At 40.6% G+C, this 27,129-nt stretch overlaps 1 protein-coding gene across 3 annotated transcripts; it reads right to left on the bottom strand.

Moving 5' to 3' along the window:
- Positions 1 to 13,594: 13,594 nt before the first annotated feature.
- Positions 13,595 to 26,468, bottom strand: nt5c2l1 (5'-nucleotidase, cytosolic II, like 1). 3 transcript variants are annotated; one of them, XM_077020353.1, is made up of 18 exons: positions 26,249 to 26,431; positions 22,414 to 22,558; positions 21,592 to 21,665; positions 21,238 to 21,355; positions 20,542 to 20,637; positions 19,232 to 19,323; positions 19,000 to 19,057; positions 18,552 to 18,645; positions 18,262 to 18,315; positions 18,000 to 18,083; positions 17,554 to 17,595; positions 17,213 to 17,314; positions 17,045 to 17,111; positions 16,567 to 16,737; positions 15,983 to 16,034; positions 15,781 to 15,841; positions 15,385 to 15,561; positions 13,595 to 15,023 (listed from the first exon to the last, which is right to left on the bottom strand). In XM_077020353.1, the coding sequence occupies exons 3-18, from the start codon at positions 21,608 to 21,610 to the stop codon at positions 14,898 to 14,900; spliced, it is 1,413 nt and encodes a 470-aa protein (XP_076876468.1). In that variant the 5' UTR covers positions 21,611 to 21,665; positions 22,414 to 22,558; positions 26,249 to 26,431; the 3' UTR covers positions 13,595 to 14,897. The 3 variants fall into 3 exon arrangements, with proteins under 3 accessions (XP_076876468.1, XP_076876467.1, XP_076876469.1); XM_077020352.1 differs by lacking the exon at positions 22,414 to 22,558 and having other exon boundaries at positions 26,249 to 26,468; XM_077020354.1 differs by lacking the exons at positions 21,592 to 21,665; positions 22,414 to 22,558 and having other exon boundaries at positions 26,249 to 26,430.
- Positions 26,469 to 27,129: the final 661 nt, after the last annotated feature.

The raw sequence follows: 27,129 nt of genomic DNA, 5'->3' as shown, positions 1-27,129 counted from the left end.
GCATGGTAGAACAATCAAGCCGTTGCTTTGGGTTGACTCGTAGCAGGTAGTGTCTCGCGCAGCTTGTTGAGCGCAACTTCTGATTGAGTTCCAAGTTCATCCCGTGCTTTTCAACACCTTGTTGGTATGTAATGAAAACTAATCTCGACATTGCATGAAATTGGTTGCAGTTATCCAAGCTGTGTTTTAATGTCGTTGATTTTACTGGAAGAAGATAGAATGAAGATTGAATGTTGCAACATTTCCCTCTATGCAAAGAGGGTTGAAGAGCATTGTTGGTAAGATGAACTACACCATATGTAAACAGCAGCAGTAGCCTGTAAGAAAGCAGCTTTATTATTAATGACCACCTGGCATGCAGACATAGAGAAATGTCTCCTCCTGCTTGGTATTCTGCCTCCAAGTATCCAATTACATTTTTACAATTTTCTCGTGAATATCTGCTGCAACCATGCCTTCTGGAATTATTGTATGTTTTGGGTGGTTTGGTTTTAGATTTGGTTTGTCTTTGGTTTCTATCTCATTTTGGTGGGAGGACACCTACCGAATTAGTGAAATGCAGGTGTTTGGTCCGACAACTCCAGGGTTTGATGTATAACTATTGTCCAAGTATTGGGACCCAGGAACAGAATATTCACTGCAACCATTTTTGGCAACAATTACAGTTTAAACCATAACACACCTTTAACAGTGCTGTGCATTGGGTAGGTGGGTGTTTTCTCCTTTACTCAATAAGTGTTCTTATAACCTGCATTTTTTTTACGACTTATGGCAACTCAGAAATGCCACTGACTGCCAGTAAAAAAAAAAAAAAAAAAAAAAAAAGGTTTTTTGTTCTGAAACCACTCCAAACTTGTCTGCTTTGGGTTATAAATTGTACTTTATCTAAAAGAAACGGGTGCATTACACATTTCCCACCATTACCATCTCGAAGCATTTCTGGGGTTCTGTTAGTCTCACAATATTTGTGCCCTGTGTGGAACCTGAGTAGGTATTTGTGACACTGATACAGGCACCAGTGATGTAGTTGTTGACTACTCATTACGTTCTTTAGAAGTGTGAATATATGTTTAGGTTGTAAATGTTCAATTTAAATTTTACATCTAGGAGGTTTTGTATAGTTATTTCACATCTGCAATAGGATCTGTGCTTCTGAAAGCGTAACGTGTGTGCATGCTTATCTCTAAAGCCATTATTTAGACAGTTGAGTCCTGTAAATCATTTACACTGTGATGCCAGACAGGCCTGGGATGGCGGTGAACCCACTGGCACAGGTCCTGATGCCAAAGGTGCCTTACTCCGCTTCAGGACCATGGAGAGGGGCTGTTCAGCACCATGGCGACGGGCAGCAGCTCCCACGAGGTAAGCCCATCTGGTACGTGGGATTAAGCCTGACTTCCTTAAACCCTTTGATCAATCTCGATCAGCAGCTCCCCCCCAAACAATGTAGCACCTGTCGAACACTAGTACAGTTTTCACCTTCCTGCATGTAACTAAACACAAGCACCTACTCCAAGATGTTTCATCAATCAAAGGGCAGAACCTCATGTAAAAGCTCCCCAAGGCAGTTCTTGATCCTACAATAGATTGGACACTGTTCTTTATTCTTTCACCCAGCCCCAAATAAATGCCTAAAATGGATGTTTACATGTTTTAACTTTTTTAAGTTTAAAACATTTCAGAACTAACTGATTTTGTTGAAATATGAATTCATATCTTGTGCTTATAAATATTCACATAATGGAAACTAACCATTCATTAGGTGGTTTAGTAAACAGTAAGCGTGCTACAACAGTGATCCGGTCCCGTTTTAAATACAGTTCCAATTCATTGATGAGTAATTGATGGGATCTTAAAAAAGGAGAGGTAATGGAGATGTAATTGTACGGATTTAAATTACTCAAATATTTTAGGACAATTTATTTTGCTATACTTTTTTCATGCATTAGTATACGGATTCGCTCTTCAAAGAAAAATAATGCTATCTGACATTAAAGATTTGCGTCAAAGAAATTTTTACAATGTCATACTTTGACCTTTGCGCTTATATCCAATGTGAACTTGCAACTTGCATTAACAGAAATGTTCTCTAGTACATGCCCTAATGGCTGTTTCCTGAAATGGCCACAGGGTGGCAGTACAGCACAGGTCAACTAAATTTCATTGGTTTTATGTAGTCTTATGTTGCCTTTCTTCATAAGATTCTTGTGATGTGAAATGGAAATTAAAGTACACTGAGAAATATCTTTCCTGCATCAGCAATCTATTTCCCTGAATAAAAGCAAGCTTGTAAGTACTGAAGATATCTGAAGAAATTCGCCTCTCAGATACTCTACACGTCTAAATTTTGTCAGAGTATTCTATGTCTCCTCTGTCTCGTGACCACAAGGGTGCGATGTAGCCTCGTGCAGAGTAGTGTTCTTTTTGACACATGGAAAATGGCCGCCCTTTAGATTCATGTACTGAATCAGCGATTTCTAAACGAAATACAACCAGAATGAAAAGACTTTAGTATGTTAGATATAACTCAACGATCGTCAGACCCGTAATTAAAATAATCCGTAAATAAAATCTTGGTAAAAATGGGGAAATACAGCTCAGTTATGAGAAAATAGCCTTTTTGATTACTTACTGGGGCTGAAATGCTTGACTTTTTAGATGGATCTTTCATTTTATTCAACCCAAATTAAATTCACAGATCGTACCGGCAAGGAGAAGCATGCAAATAACACGTTTGTTGAGGTCAGAGACAAAATTGTATACAGTAGAAATTTAATGTGACCATATACACATCTTCCTTGTAAATATAAAGTGACATTGAATTAATATTAACCACAGTGAAGATCAACAATAAATGTCTTTTTTTTTTAAGAATGTTTGTGTACTGTTGATTTTTTAAAAGAACAATCAACATTTTAACAAGTATGCATTTGATACGTGTGTTGTGTTGCATTTTGGTGAGCGGGACTGAATGTTGAGATCACTGTAGCCCTGATGTCTCTCTCGGGAGAAGGATGACAACTAAATGGAGAAATTAAGTTCTGATCTTATTAACTTTTGTTTTGAGGGATTTGCGTATGCATGCATGGTGAACCAGGGGATTAAAAAAATCAGTCCCTTGGTAAGATAATATTGATTTAATTTATATACCACCTTCCTCAAATCAAAGGATGATTTATAGACTGAACTCAACTTTGACAATTAAGTCACACACATAAGAAATGGTAGCTAGTTTGAGCCCCCCATGGGGACAACAATGAGTGCAGGGAAAGACTAAGACATGGCACCAACCATCACTGCAGATGCATGCATGCATGCATGCATGTCCATATATTTGTACATATCTATATACATGTACAATTCACTTAGGCCAGTTTAGAGTATCCAAGCAACCTAGCTGGTCTGTGGGAGGAAACCCACATAGACAATAGGAGAATATGGAAACTCAACACAGACAGGAACTCAAACCCACGACCCCAGTGCTGAGTGGTAAGCCACCAAGCCACCGTGCAACCCATGACTGCCCGAAGACAGAACTTGTAGGGTTTCAGGTTTCAAGTTCAGGTTTGGAAGGGAAAAATCTTCATAGATCAGAATATGCTTAAGCCAATCTGGGGACGGGGGCTAAAGTATTGCACAGATATTTGAACTGATAAAATTTGAGGCTACGCCCCTGAGAGCTTATTGGCCAGAGCATCTGAGCAGCACTCTTCACTAATGGGTGCATGGGTGTACAAGGACTGAATGGGCATTGGAGCAGTACAGCCTGTTACCTGTGGGGAAACTAAATACGTGAGTGGCACTGCGGTGTTGGTTAGACGGTGAGCAAGGGGGCTGGATCGAGGAGCTGTGGTTTAAACCAGGTATACTGAAGCACCCGTTACCACAGTACTGGGTATCTGAGTAGCACTTGCATACAGAGATGATGCCTAATGTGAGCAAGCCCACTTTCAGTAGAATCTGGAAAAACTACAAGCAGATGTAGTTTACTAAATTGTTTATTGGTGTCAGTTTCATTTGTTTTAGTCATCACATTCTGAGCATTTGAACTTTTGTTTGGTACCTTTTCATCTGTCTAAAACCCTTGCTCAGACTTAATCAAGAAATATACTTGTAAAATATAATGTAATACAAAATGGTGAACTGGTTACATATATTTAATGGACCAACAATTAATGGACCAACAAATAAATTTTGTTCCCCAATGGCTTGGATACTGAGAGATTCAAAGAAAAGCTACACATATAGTGTGTTTAGGTGGTTTGGGAAACAATCTTTTCTAGAACAAACATCATATGCATATCTGTCTTAACCCCCTGACAAATATTAATATGCAGAAAACTAAAATGTTTGTGTTCTTGACAATAACGGCAATAACAATAATGCAAAATGTTTGGATTAATTCTTACATAGTTAATCCTCAAATTTAAAGTGCTCATCTAAGTCTAAAAGTTTAAAACATTTTAATGTAAATGATTTAAATGAGTGAAGTTCTGTCATTACTACTAATAATAAAATTATACTAATTTATGCATAAAATGCATAGGTACTGAGCAGTCAGATACTGAAGCCCATATGATTTATATGAATGAGACAGGGGGAAGGTAAATATAGCACAACGGCTCCCCGGCTAAATGTAGGCACAATCTGTTGATGCAGAGGTTGTGTGTTTGTCTGTTTAGGCACCATATATCTCTCCACCTCCACTGCCCTTGTTTGACTAAGGACTCTACCCCTTCATAGAGCCAACTGTGTAGCCCCTCTAGCCCAATGCCCTTTGACCCCATGAACATTCCACGTGTAGGTTGTGAGGTGAAATGAATTCTTCTGAAGTCTGGGTAATGGGTTAGCTTTTTTTCTCTTCGGAGTAAAAGGTAAAATTAAAAATGTCCCCACAAGCTTCTAGCACAATTGCCTTCAGTTCTTGTCTCTCTCTCTAAATTTACACATCAGTATATGGCTCCCTATTTGATGGAACTGAATGTCCCGAGGTGTAACTACAGGATGCTTTATTGTTTGCTACTACTGTTCTTTTAACCGTAACTTATTTATTAAGTCTTATTTGGGCTATAGTTATAGTTTAAATCAGCTGAATGCTTTGAATGTAACATCAAGGTTATTCCAGGGTTGAGAGAACATTTCTTTGTCGTGTGTGTGTGTGTGTGTGTGTGTGTGTGTGTGTGTGTTCTGTGGCTTCAACAAGAGTGGCTACAGAACCCATGGGGCTGTAGATGGTCTTGTTTTCAGTCACGTTTGACTTGCCGTCCTTCTTGCCCCTGTAGATGTTTGAACCACCCGTGCTGGAATGTGGGGTATGTGCTGCGTAGACCCTGCTTGGGTGGGGTGGGAGGTGGTGGAAGTGGGATCTCCCACATCAGAGTTAAAAAAAAATGGTGGAGGTGGAGGCATGAGAGGGTAGGAAGGTTTGCTGTACTCTGCAGCTGCAGTAGTTATCACCTGACCTCCACCTCTCAAACCTCCACCTCCCAAACCTACTGATTACTCTTTTTGGTGTGTGGGGAAATAAGTTCCTCTCTCTCACTGTTTTTGTTCCTCTGCTGATTAAGAAGGAGCTCGAAGACTGAAGTAAATATGGTGGGGTGGGGTGAGGGGGTGGGGTCAAAGTGCAGAGGAAGAAGAGAGGAACATTTTTGGAGGAAGGGAACTGGGGGGTCGAGAGCAATAACAAAAGACAAGCAGAGTGGGCGGGACTTCCTGTCACCACACACGCAGCACTGAGGATAGCTGGGAATGGAGCTGCGTTTATCCACCTTCCGTTTAAGTTCAAGGAATTAAAATTATGGAATTTTGAGTTCCCTCTAAATGAAGATAATCTCTGCATTCTTATTTCTTACTGTTTAATTTGTGTATTCTTTCCTTCAAACACAGGATTTGAATTGTGTGGTTATTTTTTTTTTATACATAACCAGTTTTAGGTTAGTTCAATAATATTCACATAACAAAACAATTCCAATAAAACTTAGTAAAATTAAATGTTTTACTTAAATGTTAGCTCATGTTTAGTTTTAAAGATTTTGATTCAGCTTGGGGTTTCCTTCACAATTACAAAATTATCCGTCTTGAGTTTTGTTTTTTGTTTTTTTACATTTCTATTATTCTATATTATACATTATATATATATATATATATATATATATATATATATAATGTATAATCTATATATATATAAAGGAATAAACCAAATTTACTGTTCATGTATCCATCTGACGACATTTTAGTTTCAAATAAACACATGTTGCTATTAACAGACATTTGTTCAAGTGAATTTCTTTGTGAAAAGCTTTGAAAAATAAACTGTAGGCTTCAGTTTGCAGTATAGCTTGTGTAATGAAGGCCACTGATGTTCTGGACATGCCCTTTTGTAGGGCTTAGTTTGTCTTTAGATTAAGACCTCTGTTTAGATCAGTTGAATTTAATGAAAATAAATGAAGATTTAATAATTAATTAAAACATTTACAGTAATTTAATAGATTGCATAATAAACACTTCAAACTGTTTAAATTATATTTATTTACAGAATTTGCTTGCTTATTTTGGTGGAAAATTGTTCAGAATCTAAAAAGCAGAGATTTTACTTTTGATTCTGAAACTTCTCAAATAACAGATTGATCATTCAGGTGTTGTATCTGCTATTAAAATTGATATAAGAACAGAATTGGTAAACAATTTAATTTGAAATAGATACATAATTGTGTGTCTTTTAAGCATAAATACATCACACACCCCAAATCAAAATTTTAAATGACCGGTTGAATATCTATAAATTACTGTAATGAAGTACTGTCAGGTGTAATGTTTATTTGAAAACCACTAAATAAAGGGAAAGATTTAAATGTTGGTTTTGGACATTTTGTATCTTAATTTTGCATACACAATCATACAGTTTTTGCATTTTTAATAGATTAAGTTACATTTTATCTTTGGGTTTCTTAACCTTGTTATATTGAATACGATTTGTGGGCATTGGTATAGTTACATATTCATGTCTTCATTTATTCAGTAACATTTTAAGCTTGTAATATAAAAAAAATACACTTTATAAAATATATACTACAAAGCATGGCACCTGTGTCTCATGATTATTTTACAAACCAGTGTTATCTTAATTAACAGGTTTGCCTGTACGATTTCAGACCACATGAACAGGAGTGAGTTCACCACGCAGCAGGTTGGAAATCTTTTCTCTTTTTGGTTTCCTGTTGCATGTTAGTCCCTGACCAGAACAGGGCCTGATCGTTTGGAAAGATAACACAAGGCAACAAGTTCTGTTCTGCATACTTCAAACATTAGACGATTATAATGGCAGAAAATCACCATCAGCTACAGGTTGGTTTGTATATTTTTTATATTTGATTGTTTGAAATTTAATTTGGGAAATGAATTTACAAGTAATTGAAATGCAGTTAAATAATTTAGAAGCTTGATTTCTTATTCTTAAAGGTTAAAGCTCAGAATTTGTTTTGTTTAGTGAGTAATAACCATTAATCAGTTATCTGAGGTGCGAGCTGCCCCCAACCAAACACCCCCAAACAAAAAAAGAGAAAAAAAATCATCCATCATCAGATTCCACTGATCTGTTTTTTTCCTCTTAAGTGGATGTAGAGCTTTTGATCAAGACCAACCAGAGAGAGAGAGAGAGAGAGAGAGAGAGCGCTCCCTATTGAATTCATGTGCCGAGCTCACATCAGACACTTTTTACCGATTAGCTGCACAATCAGATCCCTTCAAACTTGGGGAGAGAGAGGGGATGAGGAAAAGCAGGGTCTTTTCCCATCAGACAATACCATTATTTCAGCTCCCTTGGCCAGGAATGCCTGATTTCACAGACCACTACCCTCCTCCAGATGTCAATCAAAGCAGCATGAGGCCTCTGGCTCCTCCCCGTGCTACGCCCTTCGGTTGTAGCCCACCCTGAAGTCCCATACCCCCACTCAAGTGGTCGTAGCCTTCAGTGGCGGATACACTGATAAGCAATGAACTAAATACGTATATATACAACAGACTGATCAAAGCAGGTCTGAGAGTCTATGCATCTTTATAAAATGATAGACTTTGTAGGGGGTTGAGATTAATATTAAGCTTATAATTATTACTAGTCTTAAAATTACTAACTAGGGTTTTTAACAATAGTTTTTTTATAACGAAGCTCTTATTTAATTAGGGAGTTCATGGTTCTAATGTTAGTTATATTTCGTATAGGTCTACGTTAAAGCAAGTTATAACGACTATCTCAATATGAAGCAGCATGTCAGGTGTGTTTGAAAGTGAATCAAAGTTACACCGGGGTCTGAGTGGAGTGCTCGCTGACCGATGTTGAGAAATTTGTGAATGAAACAGTTCGTCTCGTATTTGTTGTTCAATTAAAGTATTCCGTGGCGGTATCAGTCGCGTGGCCAATCCTGGAACTAGTAAGAACGCCGAGGAGCTGAAAATCAAACCAATGGTTCATCATATGGCAAAGACTAGCGCAAGAACAGACCAATCAGCGCGGAGCATGCAAATGAGGAATCTGCTCCGGCAGGATCTGAATGTCAACTAGTCAAAGATGGAGTCTTACATTGGGAGGCCGTGGAGCTGCGCGCGGAAGATTTGCTCTTTTATTTTCACTGACCTGTGCGAAAAGATTCTTTCTCTGTGCGTCTGAAAATCGAGAAGCTTAATTTACACATGACTGAGAAAAGAGGACTAAATAAGACGCTCGCCTTTTCAATCTTCTGGTTAACTTTTCTTCTTCTTCTCTATGACACCCCTTCCCCCTCCTTTTTCTTCATTTTTCCTTGACAGAGTGTCCCTCCCTTGGTTAGGTACCATTCATGAAATTTGGGGGTTCACTAAGCTATTTGCACGAGCCGCATTTGGATGATTGAACGGAAATGGCGGGAGAAGTTGGGGTGGATGCGTGGATGGAGCGATCAAAGGGTCACGTACAGAATTAGGGGGGACCGACCGCCAAGATGACCCGCCACATTCTCACATCCTCGACACCACGCTTCGCGATACTGGGTATGGAGAAATCCTTTGAAATATTCGTGTGCTAAACTGTCACTTAACGTATTCTGAGCCAGCAGTTTGAAACGAACACCTACAAAGATAAAGTCACAGTTTTCATATGTTCGTGACTCGCGAGGTGCAACGTTTGCGAGGGTGGCAAAAAACTGGGATTTGATTTATTTGAGTCAGATATCATTTATATCTCTGTAAACGGGGATTTCGAATCTTGTATAGAAGCTCGAGCCATTGTCGTTTTATTTATTGTAATTAGGCTATGTTTAGAAACGTTTTCATTTAAAAGAAGCATGGCATAAGAAGCATTTAAAAGTAGCATACCTAAATTCTAATCCTGGTACTTTAAATTCTTTTTAAAAGCGTATACAACGTAAAACCGTTTCAGTGTCTCTTGAAGCCGAAACAAATTAGTTAGTTTCGGCTTTAAACCACTGCTTTTTTGATGTACAACCCATCACCTACAATTAATTATTCCTGAGCGTAGACAACAACGTGGAAGCTTTAAAATGTAACTAAATACGCGACTAACATGAGCACTGGTTAGAACAGTTGTTTTCCAAACTCCGGTTGAAATCGTGTTTTTATGTTTCCGTGCAGTTTTATTTGATCAAATCCTTTTAAAACAGTTCACGTCGAGTAGGTTATTAGTAATACATTCCAGTGTTTCAAGAATGCAGAAGAGGAACAGCCTGCTCACGCGCTAAACTAAACTGAGGATGTGAAAGTTATTATGACACTTGCCAAACAACTTTGAGAGTTAAGGATGGTCTAAAAGACATTCTCTTCCAGACCTTCCGCTTACATTTTGTTCAAATATTACAGTTTAATACATAAAAATTGCGGGTCGCCGGTTTTAAATATTGTCCATCACCACGATTAATTTTAGCTCCATGTGAAAGAGGAGTTTTTGATGCTGAAGAACAGGAAGCACAGACTCATGGCCATCAGCTAAAAAAAACGTATTTTGTGTTCTATCATTTTGTACAGCTTCATAGTTATATATGTATGCAAATCTGCATGTTTGAAATTATTTTCAGGTTTTTTTTATATACATATTTGACATATCAGTGACAACAAAATTGGTTTTTTGGCAACAGGTATTTTCTTTGAAATTGGAAATTATTTAAACTTTTATTGTTTTTCAAAAAACATTCAGCATACATTTTTGCCTCATGAAATCCTTCTCAAATGATTAAATGCAGCTCAGGAATCTCAAAGAACTATGCTGATTGGGTTAGAGTTTGATAAACAGGACAAGATGGAGGAAAAGGATTGGCTGGAGAAGTGATGTCAGCACACTGATGCTGTCCCTGTTTTTGTCCGTTGCCCTTTTGCTGTTGTGCTACTGTGCACTCTCAGAAAAGCAGTGCAATATTAAAAGGGCATTGGCTGGAAGACCAGATACCTGCACGTTTAGCTGTTGTCTTAACCCTTTACCTTGCTGCTGGTTTGACCTGTGCCGACATGGGGCGCTACAATGCCTGCTGAAGGAACACACCTGATAGGCCAGGAAGGTTGTGCTTCTCCATAAATACTGTAAGGGTCAGTGTAAACATTGCACTGGTGTTTTTGTTCAGTGGTGTATTTTTTTTTTGTTGTTGTTTATGAAACCGAGGTTCGGGTTCACTGCATATGTGCCATGAAACTTCATATCACCCTCGGTGTGTGTACATTTCAGCAAATACACGGAGATATGGTGTACTTTTTCTTTCTTTTTTCCGTTGTGTATTTGTGGAGGTTGAGGTGCTTAATTTGCTTGCTTCTCTGAATTGCATCCCAAGATTGATCGGCACTTGGTTCAGAAAGACTAAATTCTTGCCGTCAGTACCACTCCAGCCGAAAGCGGGTCTGGTGAAGTGTCCTTTTCCCCAGGAAACATGGCTGTCTGTGGGCTAGCATGCTTGAACGCTGGGGTCAGCTGCTCTGACAGTGTTGCACTACTGTATCACCCATTCTAGCAGTGCAATAGTATTGTCATAGCATTTGGCCCCTGCCCGCTCACCCCCACAGGAAGCCATGACCAAGGACAGGTGACACTGAGATGGTTACTTGTAACTATCAGAACTTGTAACAGTGCAGGACTTGGGTTGTTGGGTATTGTGTTTTAATTGTTCACTCTGTAATTGCATTAAAAACTCCTACAATTAATAAAAGCGTTCAAGAACAATACAGGTCTGTGTTAATATTTGAAACATGAGAAGGCTCCAAGCTCTAAACACGCACTGCTCTGTCCTCCATTTCACGTGGTGATAGCTGCTGTTTGTAGGTAGAAATTGAGAGCATTATGGGCAAACAGATCCTCACAGGGTTATGTAGGATCCTCTTGAGTTGCAGATCAGATGGGGGGGGGGTGCAGAGGAATGTGGGGAGGCAAGTTCAGTTGTGTGAGGTGATGGGGGAGGGGTCAGGACAGGGGCTTCTCCCTGCATCACTGACACTTTACACTAACTATACCACAATACTACAGTTCGCTGGAACCACTTTACACTAGCTATACCACAATACTAGTCCCCTGGTTCCACTTTACACTAGCTATATCATAATACTACTGGCCCCTGGTTCCATGTTACACCAGCTATACCACAATACTACAGGCCCCTGTTTCCACTTTACACTAGCTATATCACAGCACTGCAATCCCCTGAAGTGTGGCTATGTGAGTGTCTGAGAGAGAGTTGCCAGAGGTGTGTTTGGTTAGTACAGTAAATATGAATCGTTCCAGGTCTGTACATGCCCCATACCACATGCGTGGTATTTATGATCAGCAGGTCCAGGAGAGACATATTCTTACCTAAATATACCGACCTGAAACTGAAATGGTGAATGTTCTCTTATCAGTGTTCTTGGTTTTCCGTAAAACATATTTTCTATTCCTGTTTTGTTGTTTTTTTTTCTTATTTTTACATTCTTTTGATTGCTTTGTTGTCTTAATGGTGACATAAAATTGTTACGCAACACGGTGAAAAGCAAGCTGGGTGTGAAATGTTTGTGCTTCTCTATAATCTGACTCTACAGAATAAGGCTGGATGGGCCTTAAGGAAGGGCTGTGGAGTACAAGTGAGTTTAAATGTTAATCCAGTTCATCAGTAGGGCCAGGAGGCTATGGAGGGTGTCACCCCAAGTCCCTTTGGAAGAGAATACAGCTTGTTGTGACTTGTTTGAAATGGCTGCTGGGGAACTGTGGAATGTGGGGAAGGGATGAGGAGAATGTGTGTAAGATGTGCAGGAACCATTACCTAAACGCCTCTTAGATTAAGAACCTCAAGGCCTAAGCAGTATCTAGAAACAGTAATTTCTTAAACTGCTCATCTAAAGTTCAAATGTGTTGAACATTTAAAACATATGGAATGACAAGCTTTCCATCAAAAGTACTTCATTTAAAGATGTCTAACATTAACGTAATGTCGAAAATTGGAAGAAAGCAAAATAAAGGGCAGTCGAAAACAACTTGTTTTTTTGCAGCTAACGATGTGGGTGGCGTTTAATTTTGGCAGTTAGAACTAATATCATTCGGGTTCATAACTGATTAAGAACATTGTTTTCGAAACGGCGACATGATGTATAAAACGTATTTCAACGTTAACAATGCGATAAAATATAAGTGGACTGCCTAAAAGAGAGAGTTAAACAATTTTTTACTATTATTTACCATTTAAAGGCGTTATTTTCCATTGACAAAACGTAGCCTAGAAGTATTCTATATCCGCGTGAGAACATGTAGGCTAACCAGGAAAGCTTTAGCCATATTTAAGGACGCTCCTTTTGTACGTTGTACAATTTTAAACATGAAACAGTAATTAAGTAGTTAGTGTGTGTTTTAGCCATGGCTGTATTATCAGTGTGTTTCAAACCGATGACGGCGCTCAGTTTTGGAAACCAGACCTGACCTTTGTCCGGGTGAATAACAAACATCGACGTCTGAACTGCCTCCCCGTCAGGCCTTTCCAATAGAGGCTGGTGTTGGGATAACCGTGCAGGTGGTCAGTCGGGTTCAAGTAGGCCCAGTTTAGCAGTGGATCAAATCTATATAAGACGGTTATTTTTGGTGTGCATTTTCTGACATGCTTTGCCAGTGTTTTGTGCACAGTAAAAATCCAGACCATGAAGGCTCGTACTCGCAGTATGATGAATAGGCAATAAGGGAGCACCGCGAACATACCCCTACAATCAATATTGAAAACACGCCTATAACATTTGAATCTCTAAGAGTGACCTAAGAGTTTGACTTACTCCACATAATTCTACAACATTTAAGATGAAATGAGAAACCGGGTAGTTTGTGTCCAACCTTCTCACGCGCCTACTGTGGACCACATAAACCATTTAGCCGCCATTTCGTTTGTGTTGTCCAATTCGTCTCTGGGCTTCGGATGCGAGTGACGAAAGTGCGGAACCGGTGTTTAAATGTTTATAAATGGCAGTTTTTTGTTTCACTCGACATGTGTTGTCTACAAAATTCGTATTTGTCGGCATCTTGCGGGCGACTCGCCTGGACGCCAGTATTGTTTAAAAAGGGTGTTCGTGTACTGTAACAGCGTTCAAGTCTGTAACAGCGATCAGTCGAAAGTTTCGGGCTTAGACTTTATTATAAACCATAACACACACAACATTCTTAAAAACAGCTTTAACAGGTAGGACTTGAAAACGAGCTTTTAAACAACCCGAGGGACTTGCACTTATTTTCAAACCCTAACCCTAAAAAGGCACAACTGAGCAGAATACTAGCAGTTAGGGAAACACGTCTAGGCATTATAAAGTATGATAGGGTCAGCAGTGCAATCGGCAAGCAAACTACAACCTGGCTTGGGCCTTTGATATAATATAAGATCTTATGATATAAGATCAGCAGTTAAATGTAAAATATCAACTATGTTAACAGTCAGGTAAACACTAGACTGGCACAAATATGCAAGATATAAAGTAATGGCACGGCCTACACAACAGGGCTGTCTTTTCCCCATCCAGCTGTGGAGACTATCCAAACACCTGCAGTTTTCAGTGTTCCCCCTGCCCTGTAACACCTCAGTCTTATTCAGGCAGTGAAGAAGCCTGTCATAAGATGAAACACGCTTTCCAAAGCCAAGGAAATGCTACACTTCACAGGGAAGCCGTCCTGTCTGACTGGGTGTCCAGGAATGTAACACTAATGGGGAGCTTTTAGGAAGCCAGCCACAGTAAAGGTGTTTATAAGCTATCAGCACACGGTCACTTGATATAGCTTCTCACTTCTTAAATCCTTGATGTTGCTTTAATACATCCCTTTGTTAGATTAGTTGGGATTTGTGCTACTGGAATTCTCACTTAGAACATAAACTATTACAACCGACTACTGTAAATGTTACTGTAGTATTTTTCTGTAACCATTGTAATATAATAAAAAAACCCTCAGTGACTGATTTACTATTGCTCATAATGAATTAAAAGCTTCAAACTAAAGATGACATGCTGCTTGCTCATATTACATAAAGCGGTTGAACAGTTTATTAGTAATGCAGCTGATTATTGCAGAAGGCTGCAAAAGGCCATTGGACGCAGTAAATATTTTCCACATTGGTTTTCTTTGGGTGACAGTTGTATAGGAAAGAGAGGAGGTAGGATCCTGTTATTGCTATGGTTCCTTGGCCTGAGCAGCCGATAAAGAGGACTGAAGAATCTTACGGTTACGGACACACGCGATGGTTTGTTCTCCAGTCTACACATAACCCCATCACACAGAGAGCATTTTCATTAATGAAACTGGGTTAGGACCGTGGTCTGTTCACACTTCAGACACTACCAAGAAAAAACACAGGAAGGAGTTTTGTAAACACTTACACACAGATTGATCATGACCTTAGTACATTCTGATTATTCTAAATTCTCCAGTTATATTAGTGTTGGGCTAAGGAGCATTGAAGATGTCCAACAGTGACTGGACTGATTGGGTTTCTGATTAGGTGATTGGCTGGGAGGTCTGGCAGGGAAAGGGCCTTGGCCACAGCAGTCTCATGGGGCATCTGTTCCAAAAAAAAATAATATATATATATATAGCATGTCAAGTATACATTTATCCATTATTGATAGGCAGTGTGTTTTCATAGAGTTGTATGCACTCTCTAAGCAAGTGCTTTAAAAAGTATAATTATTAAATACATTTATGCAACTCTGAGCTGTTGTTTTTCAATGTACAAATATAAAAACACATGAATGGATTTAAAATCCATATTTTAATAAACATTTAATGGCTTTAAGTACCTTTTGTGCACATGCTGAAACATTCTATAAAACTAATATATTAGAATATGTTGATAAATTACAGATTGTAGATAGAATGAACTAGAATTCCCATTTAATATATGAAGTGGTGGTGGTGATTACCAGGACGTAGGGGGCTCTGAAGAGGTAGCTGATGGGGTAGTGGAGGAGGCTGAGAAAGGACGACGCATACAGGTCAGCGTAGCGCAGCAACTGACTGGCAAACAGAGTTTTAGTGGAACCACAGCGAAGGAGGCTTCCCATCTTCCCATAAGCCATCTCTAGACTGTACGTTATTTTCTGTGGGACACACACACACACACACACACATTTTAAATACGAATGAAAATGGCATCACACAAGCTGAAAATTTTTGAGCTTGATTCATACTGGAATGATTTGCAATAGTGTGTCGGATAACTCAATAATAAAATATTTATCACCACATAATAAGCCAGAAATCGGGTCATCATAAAATACAACTGTGCTATATAACTAAGCCCATAACTAAGGGCTTACCTTGATCTTGGCGTTGATAAAATCAATGTCTGAAGTGTCTATGCAGCCACTGCCGCTCTGCCTGGATGGATAGTGATAACATGGAGATGAATGAAAGCTACAGTGCATTTGGAATTATCTACTGCCATCTACTGTCCATTCTATGTATTGCACCTCATTGCATCTTTTATGTATGCAAATTTACTGACCAACGAATACTCACTTGTGCAGTTCAGCGAGGCTTATATCAAGCTGCCTCAGCTCTTCAAACATAACTGCACAAAAAGTGTAGATGAACAAAACAACTCATTATATAACAACACATTATAAAGATTGTGTTTGATATTCCTATGTACAGGCAAGCTAGATTTAATTCAGACACTGTATTTGGCTACTTTTCTGAATTCTCTCCTAATAATGGTAGCCAATACTGCAGTTATTAGTGCTAGTGGAGCCAAGCTTGTAATCAGAGGATCGATTCCCTGTTAGGCCATGACTAAAGGACCCTTGAACAAGGCACGTAACCCCAACTGCTCCCTGGGTGATGGGGCTAGGGCTGCCCACCACTCTGGGCACGTCAGCTTTCCAATCCCCCTAGTGATCACTAGTGTGTGTATGTGTTCTCACTGCACATATGGGTAAATGCGGAGTACAAATTACAACTGGCATATTGGCAACTTAATAAGCGTAATTAACTAGAATAAAAGCTAACATGTGACCGCAATCTCTCTATAGAAGAGAGCAGCTGCTACCTGGTTTACATGACTTTTCAGGCATTGGTAGCCCCATTAGCATGAAGGTGCTTACTGCTGTTGTCTGTCCACACTTGTAGCTCATTGGTGAGCTCAGGTACGACGAGGAAGGTCTTCCAGCCCTGGCGCTTCTTGGACTTCAAAATGTCGCCAAAAATGTGGTCTCCCACATAGAGAATATCTTTCCCTTTCACATCCAGCAAGTCACAGATGATGTCAGACGATCCTGAGCAGCAGCGATACAGGACCAAAGAGAAACCAGTGGCGGAGGAATAGAGAGACTCTCACTGAGTCTGTAGGACATCAGAACAGCACTCACATTGCAGAGATCTCACTTGAGGATACAATTAGGGTTAAACTGTGGAAAGAGACTGTGGCCTCTTGAAAAGCAGCTTTTACGAACAGTCACCCTCCTTCCTCCTTTTAGAACAGACCTCCTGTCAGCAGCATTTACCCAGAGCAGCGTGGCACTGCTCTGGCTGTCCCACCTGTCTGCTCTCACGTAGTGGACATGAGGAGAGAGTTGCATGTACCTCCAGAGTAGACAGTCCCGTGCTGCAGGTCTCCCGTGTAGGTTCCGATCAGCAGTTTGCCCGTGTCCTGCATCAGGAATATGTTGGGCTCAAACAAGGAACAGCATTACCCTTAGCTCGACACTGCGCTCAGAGGGCGAGAGATGGACCACCTGTCCAGAGGCGTACCGTGTCCACTTGTCTCAGCACTGTCCCTTCGGCGAAAAACAGAGGCTTCTGTGTGTCCACCACCACCAGGTCAAAGAAGGAGCGCCACAGTTTCTTCGGGCTCTGTGGGTAGAGACATGTTCACAGTGAGCCGCTGTACTTTCAACAGACACAAATCACACAATATAAAAACGAGATTCTGATCATCTGATGATAAAAATCTATTTGCTTCATATTATTATGGGGAGGGAAAATGCTGTTCATGTTTTAGCCGTCATAGACCAAAATATACATCTAAAGAATTCAAGATCAGGTATTCACACCGAGGAAGTTCTAAAGGAAAAAAGAGATACGTTGCTCACCTTTGAATCAGGTGGAGAATCTAACAAGAATTTCAAAATGGCCTGATTAGAACAAGAAAGAAATAACAATTGTACTGATTATTTTACCTGTGGGATTTAAATATTTAGTTGAAACAAAATTTTGGAAAAGAGTTTTACTTTCTGGACCCAAACTATCCAACTCTGGTTCCAAATCCTGTCGCCATGGCAGGTCAGGTTTTCATGCTGTTCCAACCCCTCATACCTGAACCAGGAAGTCAGGGGCTGCAGAGCCATTGGTTACTTTGGCCCAGGTGTGTGGAGGGGGCGGAGCAGAACAAAAACCTGGCCTGGCTGGGGATCTTCAGGGACTGAGAACCAGACCATGCACAGATTATCCTCAGCTAATGCCCCATTACACCCCAGTCTGCAGTATGACAGCAAATTGCTGAACACTGTCCATCTGCTCTGCTCCTGAGAGCCCTTGCCTCTGTGTAGCTGTAGCTGCTGTTGGTGGCCAGAAACACTTTCGCAACTTTCTTTATGCGTTCCAGAAACAGGGGAATCCGAGGCTGAGGAGACACAGAAATTCACTTTTACTCCATAATCAGACACAAAACGCAGGTTGAGCCGAATGAAGGCCATGTGGAAAACCGTGAAGTTTGATAGTCTGTGCTTTAGGATCTCACATGGCAGCACACAGAGCCCCAGTTAACACCTTGTACCCTTCAGAGGTCAGAGGTCACTTACATCCCTGATGACATATTTGTCCAGGTTCTTTAAAGTCCTCTCCTTCAGGCTGCCCTGTAGGTCCACAAGATGGGGAAAAACTGTAGGTTCTCTGTAGCCACAGTACAACTCATCTGAACCACTATCTAAGGAATACTACACTCCCTCAGTACATTCTGTTACAGATACTCCAATGTTGTGTCTCCTGGTTCATGGTTATCAGTATTTAATACTGATTAGAGTATCAGTAAGTACAAACAAGCATTAGAAAGTGCAGTCTGTCACTGGCAAATAACTGTGTGTTAACTTACTGTCTCATGAAGAAAATTCATGGCATCTCGCACGTCCTGAAACATACTTTTGAATGACATGAAAAGATCACCATGCTTAAAGCCCAACTGGCAGCTAAAGAAACAGAGAGAGTGTGTCAAGGAGAGAGGGATTGAGAGAAGCAGAGAGAAAGAGAAGGAGAAACAAAAGGAGACAGAAAAAAGGGAATGCGTAGTTATTCTGGGGGAGAGATTTGCAGTATGTTTATAGTAAGTTCCTACATGTATGTTTTAGATGTGGTAAAATGATAGATTAAAACGTAGCCTCAATAAACTACTTATAAAGTTTAATTACTTACAAATTATAATTATTATTCTCAATTATGTAGGTAATCTGAAGAGATTATCTCCTTTGAACTAGGTAGCAGATTAAATGTTTTTTTTTTGTTTCTCCCATTGCTCCCGAGCTGCTGTGACATCCGTCACTTACTTCACGTATCTGGAGCTATTGGTGAAGAAGTCCACGAGACATGTGTACAGGTAGGTTTCTGCCAAGGGAGAGAGTGTGTTCAGAGATAAGACGCCAAGGGCCTTTCTGAGCTGTCCTTAAATTTCACACCCCCTAAACAAGCAAGATGGGACCTAGTAACCATGCTAACGTGGTCGCTGACATGGCGCTTCTTTATCTGATTTTGATAGGAAGGTCAAGGGGCCGCTCATACCCGAGAGATTAAAGAGTGTGTTGAGGATGTAGAACCGCTCGGTGTCGCCTCTTTGGATGAATTTGTTTGGGTAGTACTGTTCAATCTCACTTCTGCAAACAGACGTGTACACACACACACACACACACACACACACACACACACACACACACACACACACACACACACACACACACACACACACACACACACACACTTAAAATGAACAAAGACCATGCTGGCCACAATTCAAAGCATGTGCAGTATGTAGACCTTTGCTATTCACTGCCCGTGTCTCCACCCTTATTTAACAAAAGAAATCTTTGACCTCCCACGTTCAGGGCCATGATATGCCTATTGTGGTGAGAAGAAAAAAAACATGCAGGGGTTTCATCTAATTGCTGTGTGCCTGATGTTTTCTCCAGAAAAGCAGCATGTGTCAGAGGTCCAAAGCTGTTCATTGGAGCTTCAGAAGCACTTTGCTTGCACAGCTGATGAAGACCCACTGACTAAAATGTTCTGTTTCTCTGGAAACCACGTGAACGCCACTACATTCTCTCTCCATGGATAATATAAGCGAATAGCTGCTGCGTTATGCTATGAAAAAGCTCTAGTGCCCTCTAGTGCCCCCTTCCCAACACTGCACCCTACTGAACTGTGCACTGTACACACCACCACCATTGCCTGGCTTTTTAATAAGAGCTGAAGGAATCTGTGAGCTGATGCAGCCAGAAGGTGAAACAGTTCACAGACAATTATTCTGTGGCTTAGAACAAGAGACAGAGGACTGCTAAAGATGAAGAAAAGGTAACACTACCTCTGGCAGATGATGTAATACATATTCAGATATGTACAGAAGAGCCATTACTGATGACAGGGTGTGCATGATTTTGACAACAAATTATTGACAGTTATTTATTGATTAATCTATTGTATGTTATCCCATTGATGTATTGTGCACATGTATTGATGTATGTATTTTGCTAGGGAAAAACTAGGGAGTTTTTCCTTGACACTGTCGCCTTTGGCTTGCTCACTGGGGGCTAGGACTCGGCACTTGTAAAGCTGCTTTGTGACAACAACTGTTGTAAAAAGCGCTATATAAATAAAATTTGATTGATTGATTGATTGATTGATTGATATTTTGCCAGAATGTCTGAGAGTGAGATGCAGACACTGTGAGAACTGTCATGGGTGGCATGTCACTGTGTGTACACTGCCACTGTGTGCTGTGATTCTGTGCTGTATGTGACTGTATGTGTCTTCACTGATACTAGGCCATTTGCAAGCACGTCTTCTCCCACATACCCACACAGCGAGAAGTCACTCACCCTCTGAGGTAGGCAAAACCATGGGTGCACACCAGGACGTTCCCGTGTGAATCCACCTTCAGCAGGTTACCGTAGGTGGTGTCGTACACCAGGCCGCTGGCAATGACAGGAGGGCAAAACCAGCACACGGTCAACACGGAGAAGAGAATGATTGACAGTTTAAACACCCAATTAGAAACTACTGCAAGGTCCCAATGGTCTCAATGCAGAGTTAGTCCTGTGTCATCAGCTTTGCGATTTCTGTGATTACTTTAGCTGTGATGATGGATGGCTAAATGTTCAAGAGAAAATATTGCCCCCTTAGGAGTGACAAACAATCTGACACTGATATTCCTGTGTTCCCTCGTGGTTGGGGGTTGTGTCTGAAGCCATCACTTTCTGCCCACTCTCTTCTGACCTTTCACTCTTTAGATGTCCTTTGGGGAATAATCTGCTGATGGGGCCTGGAACTGCAGTTTCTCTCTTACGCTTACACACGCAATCACTCTCAAAGCTTTAAGAAACGGATGACGACTAGACCGATAGATTTTTGGAACCCACAAAACAGGTCCACAAAACATGAGACCTGGTCTGCTTCCCTGACGCCGGGGGAATGAAACTCTGTGTTTGGCCTTCATCTCTTTCCTCATAGCACCCCCCCCCCCCCCCCCCCAACCACCCCCACCCACCCAGCCCAGCGAAGGCAGTCAGACTCACCGCGTTGGGAAGGTAGAGTCATAGCTGTAGCGCAGCAGCTCGTGTGGGTAGCCGATGGAGACCAGCTGGTCCCTCAGCATCTCGAAGCCCAGACTGTCATATTCAGGTGACTTGTATACTGTAGGGAAAGACAGGAGGTAGCTATGGCAACAACGCAGTACATCCCTTTACGTCAGAGGCTCTCGTGCCAGTGATCAGACAGTCCACGTTTTTGCTCCACACAAACCAGAACAGCACAAGCATGGGCTGCAGGACGCCGTGTACTGGGTTCAACTCGGAACTGGGATGGAACAAAACCGTGGACTGGCCTGTGCTCTCTGGATCAAGAACCTCTGCTTTATTCGGTGTACTCACTGGCTAGAGTGTAGTCCATGTCGAAGCCATAGCACTTAATGTTCCCAAGATTAACACTCTTGTTGACAAACACCCTGGAGTGGAGACACAGGGAGACAGTCACTGACTTTTTGACACCAACCTTTCAAAGTGAATTAGACGTGTGGAGCAGAGCACGGGGAGCTGACATCATGCCTGCAACTGCACTCGCCCTAATCGATTATTCAGATCTACTTTGTCACTTAGCCAATCACCCCTGACATGGCACTTCTGACTTCACTGCTACATTTGCAGCTTTAAAATTGACAGAAGGAGAAATCAAAAGATTTTCTGAATATTTTCTCTGATTATGCACAAGCTTTAATACTTCAAAAGACCCTCTCTGCTGTCCTTTATGTCTGCTCTATATCAGGGCTTTGCAGACATGCAAACCTCTTATCAGCACCCTCACACATTCTGGCACCATCTCCATATGCACATGGAGTGTATTCCCATGACGTAAGCACGTGCTGACATCATATGGTGACATCATGTACGAGGAGTGTGTTAGATGACATCTTTGCTCCTGCCTGCTCTGATCTTGGCAACACTTGTTTTTTCAACTATCAAATAACACAATGGCAAAGCAACACATGTAGGAAATAACCTCTTAACCCTGGGCTTCTGATTTAGTCATTGACGTTAAGGCATATTACATAATAGCTACTGTAAGTTATTAAGTAGCTACATTAAAACTAATATGAAAGGTTTTTAATTACATGAGTGAGGAATGAGAGTCTGAAACCACTGGCAGGTCAGAGGTCAAAGCATGTGTGCAGTCACACAATAAGTATGTTCACATACTGCTCTGAAATAAGTCCGCTGATGAAGGGAATAAAAACAATAGATCTTCCTGATCTGCACTGTCAAGTCTGAGGACGATTAAACACCACTGGAGGTGCAGGGACAAACTGGAATAGAAAAGCTTTTGTTTTGGCCCAATTCACTCCTGTAAGAAGACAGAAAAGTAAACATGCTTCTCTGGAATCAAAGCCCAGTAATGTGGAGTAAGAATACTAATCAGTAAAATATTGCAGACTGTTTGGTAAAACACCTAGCAAGTTCAGCATTAACATATCTAGAACAAAAAGAACAAAAACTTTACCAATGGCTACGAATGATGGTTTACTTCCAACTAACCTCATCAAATGTATAATTTATATTTTTTATAAGTAGGCTGTCCTTTTGTTCATTGAAGTTGTATGTGTGTGTGTGTGTGTGTGTGAGAGAGAGAGAGAGAGAGAGAATATGAAAAAAGAGAGAGAGAGAGAGAGAGAGAGAGAGAGAGAGAGAGAGACTCGCAGCAGTGCACTAGGTCTACTCTCTCAATCTCTTTTGTATTGCATAGAGTTGTAGTTAATGTGTAACCATGAATCCTGTGACTAGTTCTCCGTAAGGTGTAAACCTGCTGAAAGCTTTAATTATCAGATGGAGGGATAAGTCTCCTATACAATCAATCAAATATAAATCTACTGCTCAACCAAAGATGGTACTGCTATACTTCCAATAAGAAGTGAATCTTCTGTATAACCAATTAGAGACCGGTCTGCTGTACAGTCAGAGACAAACCCTCAGCCCAGTCACATGTGCAAACACAACTGCAACATCCCTGATCCTGTTATTTTTTCAATTAACAACTGCTTGTTTCTCTTTCCCTTTTTAATAACCCTAGTTAAACATTTTTCTTAATTCCTCTTGTACTCTGAGAGATCATACAATAAAATTAAATAAAATGCAAATATCTAATGGTTGGTGGAATATCACCAATAAATAATACATTTTTGCTGCTTCAACCTGATGGGGCCAGTCTCCACCCTCAATGCTACATCCACCCTCCATGTTCTGCTCATCAACATTGTGAAGTTGTAGGTTTATATGGTTCAATAAGATGTAAAGATATTTCATACTGCTTATAATAACCTGCTTAGTTATGGTGAAAACGTATAAAAATATAAAATACTTATTGTAATAAAATTACCAGCATTAAGTTTAAGTATATTTGTCAGTTGTGATTTTCACCCCAGCTCCTGACAAATTTGAAACGATTACAATAAAACAACATACTTTTAATTTAAAGTTATTTTTTAAATCATAGAGGACTTTAGATAAATGTATGGTAGTGTGACTAGAGTCTGTGACTCTCAGGACGTCATTGCCTAATGCATCTTTCTCCCAGCAAGACACCATAAGGGAATGCACGTCATTTTTTGTGCTAGTGTGAATGTGACTAATTCAAATTAAACTAATTCGACCCGTCACTTACTAAAGGCCTGAGCCCGTTATATTGTTGCTGGAAGTTGCAAAGGCAAATCCTGTTCTCAACACCCCTCCGATGTTTGGGGAAATGCTTAAGTCGACAAGTCTGTTAACTCTATCTCTCTCCGGGGGCTTGTCCACCGCTCATTTTAGAGGTCACTTCATTTTAGTTCATAAACTAAAAGAAGGGCCCTTAGATGACGTCAGGGATCCCCCTCCCGATGGAAGTGGACGTCTGCACGCCATACTGAGTATTAAACAGCAGAGGTGTGGACTCGAGTCACATGACTTGGACTCGAGTCAGACTCGAGTCATTAATATTAAGACTTTTGACTTGACTTGAAAAAATATTCAGAGACTTAGACTTGACTTGGACTTTTACACCAATAACTTGGGACTTGAATTGGACTTGAACCTGTTTACTTGCAAAGACTTGATTTTTTTTACCCCAAATCTAAATTTTAAAACGCATATTAATATTTATAAAGTGCGCCCCATTAATTTCATTTCCGTCCTTCTGACGCAGACCAGTCATCTGCTTTTCCACACTCTGTACGTGTGTGTGTGCATGAGCTGCAGCACAACCAATCAAATGGGGGGTTGGCGAACGTAAATTTTTACCGGGCGGGGTGTAAAATGGACACAAATTAAGTATTATATCGCGATCGATCGATCGCCAGTGGTTGGTGCCAGAGCGAACTAGTAACTCATTGAATCATAGATGTGGATCAGAGGTAAATAAACTAGATTTTTTCCGGCGTGAGAAATCGGATGTGTGGCGTGAGAGCGTGTGAAGACGGTCAAATGCGTGTGTCTCACGCTCAGTGCGTGAGAGTTGGCAACCCTGGGTTCTGTATCTGAACTCGGGGAAGAGAGCCTCTCTCTGTCACCATCATAATATCCAGTTCTATCTCAGCATGGATTGTGTATTTGAAGACATCTACGTCGAGAAAAAAATATATTGACAAAAGTGGAGCGAGTTTTCAGCTATGGGGACATCATTCATCGTGCACAAATCACATACAGACTTTTGGCCAGCAAATGCAATGCAGAATAGTTTACTGAAATGTCTAAAGTTGCAGATTCCTGTTAATTGTTCAGTTCTTATATTTGTTTGTCTTGTGTCACTCACACATGTTCTCCAAGAAACCAGATAAGAGAAGAGAGGGAAAAATGCTGTTATGGTTCTTTGTATTGTACTGTGAAAATATCAGCACTTTTTATTTGAACATGGAGTTCTACTTATGACTTTTTCACAGAATATTTATTTCTGGAAAATTGTAGTTTAAAGTATGAATATTTTTGCAGCTAAGTTTAACAAATTGAACTGTGCAATAAAGAGGTGTAATTTAAATTTTTTTATACTTCGTGTTTTCAGTTGCACATGTTTTATCAAGATTTGAGGAGAATACAGATTTTAAAAAGAACGCATGTCTATTATTTACATTTAAAATATACCTGCAACCAGGGGCGATTTTAGGATCTGGTCTTTAGGGGTGCCCAGCCCCCAGTGCTCACAGAGGCACAATACCAAAGTATTGCGCAGGTGCAGAGCAAGTTTTTTGCATAATATAATATTTTAAAAATGTGTTGAGCCAGGGGGTGCTAAGCAACTTCACGGTGGTGCTCTAGCACCACTACAAATACCCTAGCCTCGCCCCTGCCTGCAACATTGGTAAAAAAAAAAAAAAAAAAAAGACTCGAAAGGACTTGAAATTCCAAGTTTCAGACTTGGGACTTGACTTGACTGTTGCCTGTCTTGACTCGAGACTTGACTTGACTTGAGTGTCTTTGCTTGAGACTTGACTCGGGACTTGAGGTATAAAGACTTGGACTTACTTGAGACTTGCAAAACACTGACTTGGTCCCACCTCTGTTAAACAGTACTGAAACTCAGGGCCAAGGAACGTAAAGTAAAAAGTAAGAGAATCTTGACAAAATCGTTTAGAATCTTGGCAGGCATCTTGGAAGCATGCCAAAGGAGAATCATTAGCCAGAGTTTAAAAGTTTACTCCTGACTGGCAGCAAGTGCTGAGATTGTACCATATGGCCTGCCTGCATACCTAGACTATAGAGTCAATATGCATCTGCAAATGACAAGCCAACGGCCTGGAGACACGACTGTAAAACTGAAGAGTGTGAGAAGTGTAAACATCCCTGAACATGAACAACTGAACATTGTTGCTTTATAATGACCACATTTTGCCCGACGAATTGCCTCTCATGATTTATACTAATCTTATAAATAATGATGAATTATTGTATTGTTTCCAGTACATTCTCGGCATACATCACTTCTCTTAAAACTGATGCGAGTATTCGAGTCCTCCCACTATTAACGCGCCCATGCGTAAATTGCTTTGGTTTAAATGCTTTCTCTCACCTATGGTGAATTTCGCTTTTTCCTTTTTGCACGTCCACCGCAGCAGCCTCTTGCGTGCTTCCAGCCATAGTCGTGTGTTATGTGCAACTGCTATCGATCTACAATGTCCCTCTCTTCGCGAGTCTCAACAGGGTATTGAAGCCGAAGCATTACGTGGACACCTCCCAAGAAAATGTTTCCAGTGCGTAAAATGGGTGCGGGCGTACACATCCTACTCCGAAGATCCAGATCGATCTTGGACACAGAGGGGCAGAGCGCGCGGTTTGCGCACGTAGATTGTGTTATCAGAGAAGCACAGCCGCAGTGATCCGCGCGCGCAGGCTGGAGAGAGCACGCGACGCACAAAGGTTCCAACATCAACCCCACACTGATCTATAGCCTTGCACTCAGAGCAAATGTGAATTCATTTCATATTTGGGCAAGACCTTGAAAACCACTGATTTCATGACAAAATGTGTAGCTTTCAAACTTAACTCTGTATATATTTCTCAGTATTTTAACAAGGCAAGTGACACTGCCCCTCTAAAAAAATTTAAACTACTTTGATGGCAGCACACCTCAAATTCCGATCTTAAAAGTAATCTGGTATGTCCGTTTCAATAACACGAGCTGAGAGCCCTCGACACTCTTGAGATTGACCCACTGGAGAGTTGTTGCTTCTACCAGTCCTGCTGTAGCCTAATCTAACAAGCACATGGCTAATAAACTGATCAGATAGCTAATCTAATAATAATGTCTTATTCTGTAAGGGAGACTGAGTTTTTAAGGCCATACTTGTATTTATGTTATAACTTTTAAATACATTAATACAATTTTTTTTACTTTTCAATGTGACATTGTTAGGGCTTTAACATCCTTCTCAGAAATGAAGGCACCACGTT

Source organism: Brachyhypopomus gauderio, chromosome 10, assembly GCF_052324685.1.
Source record: "Brachyhypopomus gauderio isolate BG-103 chromosome 10, BGAUD_0.2, whole genome shotgun sequence".
Lineage (NCBI taxonomy): Eukaryota > Metazoa > Chordata > Actinopteri > Gymnotiformes > Hypopomidae > Brachyhypopomus > Brachyhypopomus gauderio.
The sequence above is the reverse complement of the archived record's forward strand: the minus strand, read 5'-3'. Positions and strand labels throughout refer to the sequence as shown.

What these genes read in the sequence shown, in the direction of transcription:
- nt5c2l1 (XM_077020352.1), bottom strand. Translation starts at nt 26,316, where the DNA reads ATGGCTGGAAGCACGCAAGAGGCTGCTGCGGTGGACGTGCAAAAAGGA. An exon ending in CACACTCTTTAATCTCTCGG is followed by an intron (nt 19,058 to 19,231) that starts GTATGAGCGGCC and finishes CTCCCTTGGCAG; the next exon opens with AAACCTACCTGTACACATGT. An exon ending in CGGGACTGTCTACTCTGGAG is followed by an intron (nt 16,738 to 17,044) that starts GTACATGCAACT and finishes GCTGCTGCTCAG; the next exon opens with GATCGTCTGACATCATCTGT.